This window comes from Salvelinus alpinus, chromosome 7, assembly GCF_045679555.1.
Source record: "Salvelinus alpinus chromosome 7, SLU_Salpinus.1, whole genome shotgun sequence".
NCBI classification, from domain to species: domain Eukaryota; kingdom Metazoa; phylum Chordata; class Actinopteri; order Salmoniformes; family Salmonidae; genus Salvelinus; species Salvelinus alpinus.
In genome coordinates this window covers 79851495-79866079 of record NC_092092.1, presented here as the reverse complement: position 1 = coordinate 79866079, position 14585 = coordinate 79851495, and the positions used below count along the sequence as shown (strand labels likewise).

At 40.5% G+C, this 14585-nt stretch overlaps 1 protein-coding gene across 5 annotated transcripts in view; it reads left to right on the top strand.

Annotated features, from left to right (window-relative positions):
- Positions 1 to 12683, top strand: part of LOC139581743 (glycine receptor subunit alphaZ1-like) — a 92857-nt gene extending 80174 nt beyond the window's left edge. For all 5 annotated transcript variants that reach the window (XM_071411833.1, XM_071411837.1, XM_071411834.1 and 2 more), the window contains one exon: positions 8127 to 12683. In XM_071411833.1, the coding sequence (XP_071267934.1) occupies positions 8127 to 8420 (294 nt within the window). In that variant the 3' untranslated portion in view covers positions 8421 to 12683. The remainder of the gene's footprint in view (positions 1 to 8126) is intronic.
- Positions 12684 to 14585: the final 1902 nt, after the last annotated feature.

Sequence of the window (14585 nt, the reverse complement as noted above, 5' to 3'; positions counted from 1 at the left end):
TTCAACCTTCTAAAGGCTATCATTCAGCCAGGTCAGCCTTCTAAAGGCTATCATTCAGCCAGTTCAACCTTCTAAAGGCTATCATTCAGCCAGTTCAGCCTTCTGAAGGCTATCATTCAGCCAGTTCAACCTTCTAAAGGCTATCATTCAGCCAGTTCAACCTTCTAAAGGCTATCATTCAGCCAGTTCAACCTTCTAAAGGCTATCATTCAGCCAGTTCAAACTTCTAAAGGCTATCATTCAGCCAGGTCATCCTTCTGAGGGCTATCATTCAGCCAGTTCATCCTTCTAAAGGCTATCATTCAGCCAGTTCATCCTTCTGAAGGCTATCATTCAGCCAGTTCAACCTTCTGAGGGCTATCATTCAGCCAGTTCATCCTTCTGAAGGCTATCACTCAGCCAGTTCATCCTTCTGAAGGCTATCATTCAGCCAGTTCAACCTTCTAAAGGCTATCATTCAGCCAGTTCAACCTTCTAAAGGCTATCATTCAGCCAGTTCATCCTTCTAAAGGCTATCATTCAGCCAGTTCAACCTTCTGAAGGCTATCATTCAGCCAGTTCATCCTTCTAAAGGCTATCATTCAGCCAGTTCATCCTTCTAAAGGCTATCATTCAGCCAGTTCATCCTTCTAAAGGCTATCATTCAGCCAGTTCATCCTTCTGAAGGCTATCATTCAGCCAGTTCATCCTTCTGAAGGCTATCATTCAGCCAGTTCATCCTTCTGAAGGCTATCATTCAGCCAGGTCAGCCTTCTAAAGGCTATCATTCAGCCAGTATCCTTCTGAAGGCTATCATTCAGCCAGGTCAGCCTTCTAAAGGCTATCATTCAGCCAGTTCATCCCAGAGAACTGCTCCTCTCTGCAGTGTGGAAGGAGGAACCTGTCACTTCTAGCCTCGGCACAATAAAACAACCTCTCTGGTTCTGGCTTGGGTTGAGGATGGGGATGCATAGTGCGCTCACACACACGCACACGCACGCACGCACACACACACACACACACACACACACACACACACACACACACACACACACTGCTCCAGGCCCAACCTTCAACAGCCGCAGTGGCAATCGTGTTGTTTCTCTGTTGGTGTTTAATTGATCGGTGATTGTCACTGATAACCTAGAGAGTTCCCATCAGATACTACCTGACCTGGTTGAAAACAGACGGTCGTTGATTAGAAAGACAATGAGGGGGAAATCTACAACCGAACACTTCAGCCTTTCCTGTGTGTGTGTGTGTGTGTGTGTGTGTGTGTGTGTGTGTGTGTGTGTGTGTGTGTGTGTGTGTGTGTGTGTGTGTGTGTGCGTGCGTGCGTGCGTGCGTGCGTGCGTGCGTGCGTGCGTGCGTGCGTGCGTGCGTGCGTGCGTGTATATATGTGTGTGTACATCTGTGTGAAGGTCACAGATTGAGGTCTCCCCCTTCCGGCCAGATGGTGTAATTGCAGAAGGCAGATCAATAGCAATAGGTAGACCATTTTGTCCTTGAAGGATAGACTGACTGTCCCGCAGCAGCCCTCTCGACATGCTCTCTTGACACACTCACATACACACGCACACAAACTCACACACACACACACACACACACACACACACACACACACACACACACACACACACACACACACACACACACACACACACACACACACACACACACACACACACACACACACACACGACAAGCTCCTCTCAAGACTGAACGAAAGAGAGAAAGCCTTAGGAGTAAACAGGATAAAGAACTGCAGCCTGCCAATATTGTCCACCAGCATTGAAATAACATAATATCAAACCGCACATAAATTTGACAAGCTCCTCTCGAGACGAAGAAAGGCCTTGGGAAATAACATGATTATATTGACTTGATTAAAACTTGACCCAACTGCAGAATACAGGATATCAATGGCGTCTCCTTTAAGCATTGTATAAAGAAAGGAATTATACCAATTGTAGAATCAATAAAAATAATTGATTTAAGTAGCCATACCAACCACAATATAGACAGCCATATAGCCTATGCATTAAAGATGTCCTCCAGGATCTGAAGCACAACAAATTAATTTCTAACCTACAGGAGAAATTGGATTCGTAAGATAGTTTACGAATTGCAAAGTAATTGTTAATTTTCTTTTTGCAGGACGTAACATATCCTATGAAATGGATGACGTAGTACACAATCTGATGATGTAGCACACAAAATACGGAGGCCACCTTTGGCTCGTTAGCACCACTTTCAAAACTACGGTCTGAAATTATACAAAAGTTTGAGAGTGCATCTTTAATTCATGTCTTCCATTCTGTCACGTACTGTACTCCACATTAGATTTTTCTCATGGTTTTAAAAAAGAAGTCTGTGGCACATTTGTGATGCTAGTCAGCCAATGCCCCCAGGCCAGGCAGTCACTAAAAGCAACAACAAAAAAACTAAACTCTAGTCTAAAATATTAGGTTCCGGAAACGACGATGCTAAGTGCATGGTAGCTACTTTCTGTCAGCTGTCTTCTGTTTCCTCCATCCACTCTGCGCTAGTAGTCCAAACTGAGATATATTAATAACTAGGTGACATGATGTAACCCCTAGACTGTAGATACACTGAACCACTGGCTAACGATGACAGGGCCTTATTAGGACCAGACTTCCTGATTGATCCAGGATAATCAGCTCATTAGGCCTGATTAGCTACTGTTCAAGGGGAATCTTTCCCACAGGATTGTCTCAGGGGTGTGTGTATGTGTTCTGAGGTTGTACTACCGTGTCTGAGAACAACGGGAGATAAGAGACTGGATTAGCTAGGTAAATAAGTGGAAGCTACTCTCTGCCAGGTTCTGCATTACAAGACAGGGCAAAATTACATGTACTCATTGTTTCTTTGCAAAGTACAACATTATACATACAACAAAAACAAAGTTATTGAACTTCTGTACGATATGTTCACAGTAGGCTATATATTGAACTCTATATTGAACTCTATATTGAACTATATATTGAACTCTATATTGAACTCTATATTGAACTCTATATTGAACTCTATATTGAACTCTATATTGAACTCTATATTGAACTCTATATTGAACTATATATTGAACTATATATTAAACTCTATATTGAACTATATATTGCGTAGTATAAAGGTGTTCTAATGTTAGTCCTATATGTGTAATTAAGATCAACTGGTCACCCTTAAATGGGGAGAGAGAGAGAGAGAGAGAGAGAGCAAGAGAGAAAGAGAGAGAGAGAGAGAGAGAGAGAGAGAGAGAGAGAGAGAGAGAGAGAGAGAGAGAGAGAGAGAGAGAGAGAGAGAGAGAGAGAGAGAGAGAGAGAGAGAGAGAGAGAGAGGAAGAAAGAGAGTGAGAGAGAGAGTGAGAGGGAGAGAGAGGAAGAAAGAGATCATGATGTGTTTAATCATTCCAGGTCAATGGCTTCATGAAGGAAGGAGGGGCTTTAACACAGACTAACCCAGAGTCTTTATGCAACCATCTACTCTCAATAGGAACAGGAAACCAACACGTCATTAGTAAAAAACAACAACATGTAAATAGTACCTTTGGGGCTGGTTTCCTGGACACAGATTAAGCCTAGTTCTGGACAAAAAAAACCTGTTCAAAGAAGAAGAGCCGGGTATTTATTTTATTTTACTTTATGTCCGGGAAACCAGCCCTTAACCCTAATACTTAAACATTCTTCTCAGATTACCTGATCCTTTAGTACTGAAGGATTTAACTATCCTCAAAGTAAAAGCTTGATGGCACAATCTTAAAAAAGGAACAAAAATCCGACTGGGAAAGGGTCATGTATTGGCATTGGGTGTAAATTGCTTTGGGAAATCATTAAATGAACAGCAAGACACCAACTCCTCGAGGAGATGTTGATGAGAGTTAATTGTGACACTCCCCAAAACGACTTTATGCAAATCAGTAGTTTTATTTTCCAAGACGTCATGGCACCGCGACCGATGCAAAGGCAACTGTTCAGAGAAAACATAAGATGGAACCTCCAACTAGTTGGCATTACGGTTCCCTTTAATCTCAGCCATTAATCACATCACCACACACTAAGAGATGTAAAAGCATCAATCATGAGCAAATAGCATGATGGATGGAGGAGTCAAGTGATCCTTCTCTCTCTGTCTCAGTAGACACCAACCAACCAACCGGTCACCTCTCTCTCTCTCTCTCTCTCTCTCTCTCTCTCTCTCCCTCTCTCTCTAAACTTGCAAATGCAGAAGGAGGAGAAGGAGTGAGGGAGGGAGGGAGGGAGGAGGAGAGAGGAGAAGAGAGGAGGAGGGAGGAGGAGAGAGGAGGAGTGAGCCTGATACTCCTTTCATCCCAGGCCATACATTGTCTCCCTCACCACCACAAACCCAAAGGGCATAGCTCCCCATTCATCTCTCATTAGTTATCTCCCCTTCACAATAAGAGTATCTGCCCAGTTTACTGGATGAATGGTGGAATGTTGAATTAGGGAGCCGGGTAATGAATCAGACAGCCGGGTCCGGTAAGGCCGGGCGGGCGATGTGAAAATATCTGTGTCCCAAATGGCATCATATTCCCTACACTGTGCGCTACTTTTGACCATAGATAGTGTACTATGTAGGGAGTAGGATACCGTTTTGGGACGTAGACAATGACGCAGGGAGGACGCCATCCTCCACAGCCCCGCCCCTCCCTTTACTGCTCCACGTCACGTCCCCCAGCCAGCACATTAATCATACGGCAGGAGGAATGAGGCAGAGCATCTGTATTACTTACAAATGGTGGACCAGTGTCGCTGAAGGACAAGGAAAGGTCGACGCACAACCTAGCCAGCATTAGACGTTTCAGTCGCTGTTATAGGAAAACAGTGGAGCGAAGGAGACGATACAAAACGGGGGAGAAAGGAGTGTGTGTGTGTGTGTGTGTGTGTGTGTGTGTGTGTGTGTGTGTGTGTGTGTGTGTGTGTGTGTGTGTGTGTGCGTGTGTGCGTGCGTGCGTGCGTGCGTGCGCGTGCGTGTTCCTCCGTTCAGCCCAACACACATTAGCAGGTATAAAGACAAGGACAGAAGGAGGATATGGTGTCTACAAATGGAACCTATAAAACTACGGGTTGTATTTTAGCCCTGCCTGTTCTATAGTGGAGGTGTTGAATGATTAGATTTTTCAAAGCAAAGACAGATAAGGGAGCCTGATTGTTTGTTTGTGTGTGATGAGGTATTGTGGAGGCAGGGATTGTGTTAGCCAGCTACTTGTAATGAAATCATTAAAGGGTTTTTCTTAATTTTTTTTACATTATTTTCTACATTGTAGAATAATAGTCTAGACATCAAAACTATGAAATAACACATATGGAATCATTTAGTAATGAAAAAAGTGTTAAACAAATATATATTTGCCTTGATGACAGCTTTGCACACTGTTGGCATTCTCTCAACCAGCTTCACCTGGAATGCTTTTTTAACAGTCTTGAAGGAGTTCCCACAAATGCTGAGCACTTGTCGGCTGCGTTTTTTCTTCGCTCTGCGGTCCGACTCATCCCAAACCATCTCAATTTGGTTGAGGTCAGTTGATTGTGGAGGCCAGGTCATCTGATGCAGCACTCCATCACTCTCCTTCTTGGTCAAATAGCCCTTACACAACCTTGGAGGTGTGTTGGGTCATTGTCCTGTTGAAAAACACATGATAGTCCCACTAAGCCCAAACCCAATGGGATGGTGTATCGCTGCAGAATGCTGTGGTAGCCATGCTGGTTAAGTGTGCCTTGAATTCTAAATAAGTCACAGACAGTGTCACCACTAAAGCACCCCCACACCATAACACTTCCTCCTCCATGCTTTATGGTGGGAAATACACATGCAGAGATCATCCGTTCACCCACTCCTCGTCTCACACCTCAAGACACGGCGGTTGGAACCAAAATTCTCCAATCTGGAGTCTAGACCAAAGGACAAATTTCCTCCGGTCTAATGTCCATTGCTCGTGTTTCTTGGCCCAAGCAAGTCTCTTCTTCTTATTGGTGTCCTTTAGTAGTTGTTTCTTTGCAGCAATTCGACCATGAAGGCCTGATTCACACAGTCTCCTCTGAACAGTTGATGTTGAGATGTGTCTGTTACTTGAACTCTGTGAAGGATTTTTTGGGCTGCAATTTCTGAGGCTGGTAACTAATTAATGTATCCTCTGCAGCAGAGGTAACTCTGGGTCTTCCTTTCCTGTGGCGGTACTCATGAGAGCCAGTTTCATCATACTCTTGATGGATTTTGCGACGGCACTTGAAGGACCTTTCAAAGTTCTTGAAATGTTCCGTATTGACTGACCTTGACATAATATGGACTATCTTCTGTATACCACCCCTACCTTGTCACAACACAACTGATTGGCTCAAATACATTAAGATGGAAATAAATTCCACAAATTAACTTTGAACAAGGCACACCTGTTAATTGAAATGCATTCCAAGAGTGTGCAAAGCTGTCATCAAGACAAAGGGTGGCTATTTGAAGAATCTCAAATATACCATATATTTTGATATGTTTAAGACTTTTTTGGTTACTACATGATTCCATATGTGTTATTTCATAGTTTTGATGTCTTCACTGTTATTCTACAATGTGGAAAATAGTAAAAATAAAGAAAAACCCTTGAATGAGTAGGTGTTCTTTTGACGTATGATATCGAGATAACGTGTCCTTTATAACGTGCTAACCTTGCCTCATAACTTTGAGTGATGACATAGCTAAAATGTGAATTGTCCACCCATGCAATCCATATTCATCACAATGCATATCAATGGTTAATGAGATAGTATGCTGTGAATCATGTTGGACTTTGACATTTAACGCTCAACATGATGTGCCTCATTATGTTCATTAATATGTCTCTGCTTTACTTAAAGGCCCACTGTGATTTTTACAACCATTATATGTGTTTTCAAATTATGAAGTCTGTTAAGAGCCTTTTCCTCGAATGCCCACTATGATTTAAGTCTGTTAAGAGCCTTTTCCTCGAATGCCCACTATGATTTAAGCCTTTTCCTTGAAGGCCCACTATGATTTAAGTCTGTTAAGAGCCTTTTCCTTGAAGGCCCACTATGATTTAAGCCTTTTCCTTGAAGGCCCACTAGGATTTAAGTCTGTTAAGAGCCTTTTCCTTGAAGGCCCACTATGATTTAAGCCTTTTCCTTGAAGGCCCACTATGATTTAAGCCTTTTCCTTGAAGGTCCACTATATTTTAAGTCTGTTAAGAGCCTTTTCTTTGAAGGTCCACTATGATTTAAGCCTTTTCCTTGAAGGCCCACTATGATTTAAGCCTTTTCCTTGAAGGTCCACTATGATTTAAGTCTGTTAAGAGCCTTTTCCTTGAAGGCCCACTATGATTTAAGTCTGTTAAGAGCCTTTTCCTTGAAGGTCCACTATGATTTAAGTCTGTTAAGAGCCTTTTCCTTGAAGGCCCACTATGATTTAAGCCTTTTCCTTGAAGGCCCACTATGATTTAAGCCTTTTCCTTGAAGGTCCACTATATTTTAAGTCTGTTAAGAGCCTTTTCTTTGAAGGTCCACTATGATTTAAGCCTTTTCCTTGAAGGCCCACTATGATTTAAGCCTTTTCCTTGAAGGTCCACTATGATTTAAGTCTGTTAAGAGCCTTTTCCTTGAAGGCCCACTATGATTTAAGTCTGTTAAGAGCCTTTTCCTTGAAGGCCCACTATGATTTAAGTCTGTTAAGAGCCTTTTCCTTGAAGGTCCACTATGATTTAAGTCTGTTAAGAGCCTTTTCCTTGAAGGCCCACTATGATTTAAGTGTTAAGAGCCTTTTCCTTGAAGGTCCACTATGATTTAAGTGTTAAGAGCCTTTTCCTTGAAGGTCCACTATGATTTAAGTCTGTTAAGAGCCTTTTCCTTGAAGGTCCACTATGATTTAAGTCTGTTAAGAGCCTTTTCCTTGAAGGTCCACTATGATTTAAGCCTTTTCCTTGAAGGTCCACTATGATTTAAGCCTTTTCCTTGAAGGCCCACTATGATTTGCAAAGTCATATGTTATTACAACTTAAGGGGTGGGCCTTTAAGATATACTGTATACAATGTGAGAGCAGGCATGGATATCAAATGTGTAATGGGTTTTTTGATTCCTAACAGAATTAATATTTGGCTGTGTTACAGGAGGATGAGGGCGGTGAGGGGCGGTTCAGCTTCACCGCCTATGGCATGGGCCCTGCCTGCCTGCAGGCCAAAGACGGCATGGCCATCAAAGGGAACAACAACAACGCCCCGACCGCCACTGCCGGCCCTCAGGAGAAAACGGTGGAAGAGATGCGCAAGCTCTTCATCGGCCGTGCGAAGAGGATCGACACGGTCTCTCGTGTGGCTTTCCCGCTAGTCTTCCTCATTTTTAATATTTTCTACTGGCTCGTATACAAGATCATCCGAAGCACGGATGTACACCAGATGACGTAAGCAAGGGAAGAGAGAGAGTTCAATACCACGCCATCCTGCTCCCAACCCCAAAACTCCTCGCTCTTCACTTGCTCACTTGCTTTTGGTGGCTATCGCCTTGGCAAAGGTCATTTATCAATATTTGTTATTTTCTTTTCTTTCCCTCCCTCTTTTCTCCCTAATAATCCGGACCAGTGCAATAGCAATGCAGTAAAATGCATGATATATGAATGTGGCAATATATTTACAAAACGATAAAGAAGTAAATATTACGACTTTTACCGATACATCCGAGACCTTTGGAATTTATGATAACTGAGAATTTAAAAAGAAAGAGCGAGAGATTCTCTTCTAAGAAGTGTTCGTTTTTTTTCGCAACTCGAAGAAGACAAATACTGCATTATAAAGAAGAAGAAAGTTGGTGAAACATAGAGCACTGTAATATAATATATATCTATCATACATTTAAAAACAAAACTGTTATTTCTTGGAAAGGCAGGCGTCTGGATGGAACACGAGGGATGGATTTTAAAAGGATTCTAAGATGATTTAGTGATCCCATGACTAAAGTGATGCAAGGATCATATGTCCTATATATCTCAATTAGCTTCAATGTGTTGCAAGCACTTGTCAACGCTCCCTGAGCCCTCAACAGAAACTGAGATGTGGCTGATGCTGCTATCAACTATATGAAGGAAACTTGATGAGTGGGGGGGGGGGGGAGTCAAAATAATATTCTATTGTTTGTAACCGCTGTGGCCAACGTGTTCCTCTATCTGTCCTTAACTTTATTTCTTAATTGCATATCGGTTTTTAGTTAACGTGCCCAGTATACATCATGTTGCTGTAATCAGCTTAAGCTCTTCTTGGGAACTCTAAAGTCTAATTCTAAAGAGACATTTGCCATCATTCACATATCGTCATTGTTGCATTTCTTTATTTCTTTATTCATGTGCTATTTTAAGGATTTGGTACTTCAATCAAAATATGATTAATTAAGAGTAAATCTACAGTGGAAAAGCATTACAAAAATCCTGATTCTTCCTAATCATTTCATTGAAGCTATACTGTTAACATTTGTTAAGTTCTTTTCATAGCTCATTGCTTATTGCCCAGGTACAGTAAGATACCCGGCAGGCGACGGAGGAAAAATGTAGTGTTAAGATTTAACAAGAAAACAATTATTACCATTGATACATTTACACAATTTAATAATGTAGCTAAATAAAACGTGTTATTATAATCATTTACAAAATATGCCTAAAGGTATTCACTCAAAATCATGGAAAAAAGTTTGCTACTTTAACAGCAATGATTAACACAATGTTCTCAGTGGTGTACCATACAGTACATTTTATAGTTCACACTACTACAGGATTCTGTGTAACTGATTCATTTATTCAACTAGTCAGAGGCTTGATTTAAGATACTGAAATCCATTACTTCTCACCAAGCTTTTCTATGCAATAATTAAAATATGCAATTCTTTTTTTATTAGCTTTACCATTTACAAAACATTATCATGAATCGGTTTGAACTTGTGTGACATCAAGGCTTTTAATCTCAGACATCACAAATCACAGTGCTCATATTTCCAATGGTGGACATACATACATACATACATACATACATACATACATACATACATACATACATACATACATACACAAGGCCTTAATATCTACATCCCCAAGCATAATGTAAACTATTCACCCTCCTCCTAGGCCCATCATTCTAAACACATTCACATTCAACAACAAGCAGGCCAAGCTACAGTGGCTTTTCATATTGCATATTTAAGACATATTGCATATTTAACACTGCTCTCTGTAGCCCCACCTCTGGTACATTGTTTAGCTAGCCTAAAGTGCTGTCACCAAGCCCCAGAAATAAAGACTACACTACTGCTACCACAGGAAGTATGGCCTGCGACAGGAAGTATGGCCTGCGACAGGAAGTATGGCCTGCGACAGGAAGTATGGCCTGCGACACATTGTCATGGATGGGAGACTCGGACACAGTGGAAATAAACACCTGTCGAGTGAGTTTTTTTTACATTTAACTTCATTGCCAAATGTTATTTTCCTCTACTTGGTTTTTATTCCAAACCAAATAAGTATTTTGTTAACCTATGATCATTGCCTTCCTGGTTCGGTTTTGAATATGATGACATAAGGGGACAGATGCCAGAACACCTTTGCTAGCAATATTATGCACTGGTTCAGGATATTGTTTAGGTTTAGTTGTCGTAACTTAAATTGATTCAGTTCTTTCCATTGACTTTCCCGTGTGTGGATAAAGTGCTTCCATTTATTTTTGTGGTAATATGATGCTATTCAATTAACAATATTATATATTTTGATATGAAACTTTTTCTGCTTCTTCATCCCTGTTTTTTTTTTTCTTCTTGAAAAGTGTAATCCATTACTTTTTGAACAGGTCATAGATTTTCGAATGTGTTAATGATAGTTTGAGGTGGTTTGATGTATTTAAGGCTTGATGGACTTGCACAAGAGATTAGAACAATATTTAAAATTTTGGTCAACTATTTCTTAAAAATGTATATTATCTTCATGGTAATTCATATTACCTTCGAGTTGAGGCAGTATTTGTCAAAAACATATTGGTGTGTGTTTTCACAGACACGGTCGATGGGTAAATTGATTTTGAAGGGCTATGTTTTTCTATTAGTATTATTTTTATCCCAGCAAATTAACTTTAAACATGTATAATGTTATGCTTTACCCAAAACTATGCATTTATAAAAGTTCTTGCTAAAAGGGAGTTAAAACGTATTGGCCATGTAAAATATCAGCACAGTAATCAATATGTTTTGAAAGTGACAAAACATTTGATAGTTATTTGTAGGCCACAATATTTCAGCACAGATTTTGACCATGAATCTTTCCTCAGTTATGACTTCCTCAGACAAAAATATCCATTAAATAAACTGCTATCCAGTGTTGAAAATGCACAAACTAGCAACTAATCATATCATGTACCTCCAATCAACCACCATGATATCCATTCAATAGTTATGGATTGAACTCTATGCCCTGACCATGTGAAGGATCACTGCACTTGGGAAAATGCTATATGGATTTATTATAACCAATTGCTTATTAAGGTGCATTATTACTAGCGACCTGTCCAGGGCGTGTACTTATACATCAAGCTGCCTCATGCTACAGAAACAGGAGATAGGCTCCAGGGTTGGGGTCAATTCCAATTTAAATGGAATTTTAATTCAATTGAGGATTGTCCTGGAATTTGAAATTGAATACATGGGACATGAATAGGAAGAAGGAATTGAATTGGAATTGAATTTCTGGAATTGACCCTGACCCTGATAGGCTCCTGCCCTACGGGACAAGGGGCAGGGGCTCGGACAAGGCTTACTTTGTTTATTATGTTATTCAAGATGGAAATGACACTTACTGCTCTGAATAGACGACTTCAACAAGGTCTAACGTATTCTAGAACACTGACACATTCTAGAACAAGAATTGTATGTTTAACTTAATTGCTCAGCAGATCAATGTTCAAAGTATGGAAGTGGTTAGAATGTCCACTGATGGGGAAAAACTCCATTGGACAGACAGGATTTCCTACCCTTCATATCAACCTGACCTATCATAATGTCAAATATTATTGACAATGAAGGAAGTTCATATAATATTTGGCATATAGGACAGTGCAATATGAACATTTTAAAAGTATGAAATTCAACTAGCATGTTATGATTTGTTAGTAATTGCTGATAACAACAGCTGTTTGATTCTGTTTATTGTATTTTTAATATATCAGATGCCCTGGTTGTGGTGATGCACTCACCACCCAGTGATAGAGATAAACAGAAATAACCAGTCATGAACTGAACTGTACACAAAAATTGAAACTTTTTTATTTTGGTATTTTTATTATTTTTTAGCACAAGTTGGAATGGCCTTAATTTTGTTTTACTTGCTTAAATATTGTGCATTGGCACAAAGTGCACATCTTAATTTGCTAATTACAGTTATCATAATAATCCAAGAGTGCACTTCAGAAGAAGGAAAAAAGTTCAGCAAATCCTTTTTATTTTTCATTTAAATGTGAAAACACTGAATATTTTGCATGAATATAATTACAATGGCAGATATTTTTGGCTTGTACAAAAATGTGAGCAATTTGAAGAAAAAAAGGAATGTACAATTTCTGCTGTAAATGTATATAACTAAATATTTATTGAAATATGTCATTATAAGTAATTCTAATTACAATTAAAGGTTTTCTGAACAAAAATATGTCCCTTTTTTTATTGTCAAGAGTTGGAGTTAAACTATTACTTCCTGTTACCCTGCTCAAAGATCTGTTACCCAGGTCAAGGATCTGTTACCCAGGTCAAAGATCTGTTACTCAGCTCAAAGATCTGTTACCCAGGTCAAGGATCTGTTACCCAGGTCAAGGATCTATTACCCAGGTCAAAGATCTGTTACCCAGCTCAAAGATCTGTTACCCAGGTCAAAGATCTGTTACCCAGCTCAAAGATCTGTTACCCAGGTCAAGGATCTGTTACCCAGGTCAAAGATCTGTTATCCAGGTCAAGGATCTGTTACTCAGCTCAAAGATCTGTTACCCAGGTCAAGGATCTGTTACCCAGGTCAAAGAACTGTTATCCAGGTCAAGGATCTGTTACCCAGGTCAAAGAACTGTTATCCAGGTCAAGGATCTGTTACCCAGGTCAAAGATCTGTTATCCAGGTCAAGGATCTGTTACCCAGGTCAAAGAACTGTTATCCAGGTCAAGGATCTGTTACTCAGGTCAAAGATCTGTTATCCAGGTCAAGGATCTGTTATCCAGGTCAAGGATCTGTTACCCAGGTCAAAGATCTGTTATCCAGGTCAAGGATCTGTTACCCAGGTCAAAGAACTGTTATCCAGGTCAAGGATCTGTTACTCAGGTCAAAGATCTGTTATCCAGGTCAAGGATCTGTTACCCAGGTCAAAGATTTGTTTCCAAATCAAATCTTATTGGACTAATACACACAAATCTAAGTAAAGGAATGGAATAAGAATATATACATGCTGCAACAACCCCTGATATATCATAATTAAAAAAATGCTATATGAACACAGACAGTATGCTACGTGAACACAGACAGTATGCTACGTGAACACAGACAGTATGCTACGTGAACACAGTCAGTATGCTAGGTGAACACAGACAGTATGCTACGTGAACACAGACAGTATGCTACGTGAACACAGACAGTATGCTACGTGAACACAGACAGTATGCTACGTGAATACAGACAGTATGCTATGTGAACACAGACAGTGTGCTACATGAACACAGACAGTAAGCTACGTGAACACAGACAGTATGCTACGTGAACACAGACAGTATGCAAAATGCATTGATCACACACTAATCTGTTCATTTTTTTCTTTCTTCAGTTTAGAGAGTAGATATTTCTGTGGAATTAAATCATTTACATCCTAATTGAAAATAATTTAGACACAAAGCTCATTAGTGCAAAGCCTCTCTATAAGTTTCAAGTAAACAGCATCTATCTATATTATACACTGTGCATGCTGCATGAGTTGTTCTCCATTTCCCTACGATAGTCCAATAAATGCAAAGGGTCTGATGGTGATGTGTCTAGCAATCCAATCAAAAGCACTTTGGCTGGGCCTCCGGTCTAAGGGCGCAGCGGTCTGGCGCGGCGGTCTAAGGCACTGCATCGCAGTGCTTGAGGTGTCACTCCAGACCTGGGTTCACTCCCAGGATGTGTCTCAGCTGGCCATGACGGGTAGACCCATGAGGTGGCGCACATTTGGTCCAAATGGTTAGGTGGAATTTGGATGTGCATGCTGCATGAATTGTTCTCAGTTTGGATGGCTGGGATGTTCCTGTCCCATTGCATTCTAGTGACTCCTTGTGGCAGGATGGGTGCCTGCAAGCTGACTCTGGTTGCCAGTTGTATGGTGTTTCCTCTGACACATTGGTGTAGTCTGTCTTGGCAGGTTTGTGTTTTGGTGGACCTTTGCTTCTCCCGAGTCCGTACTGGAGTTGCAGCGATGGGACAAGACTGTATCAATTGGATATCGTGAAAAAGTAAAAGTAAAAAATAAATACATTTTAAAGCACTTTGGCTGCATTTAGACAAGTTGCCCAATTCTGATATTTTTTTGTTGACTAATT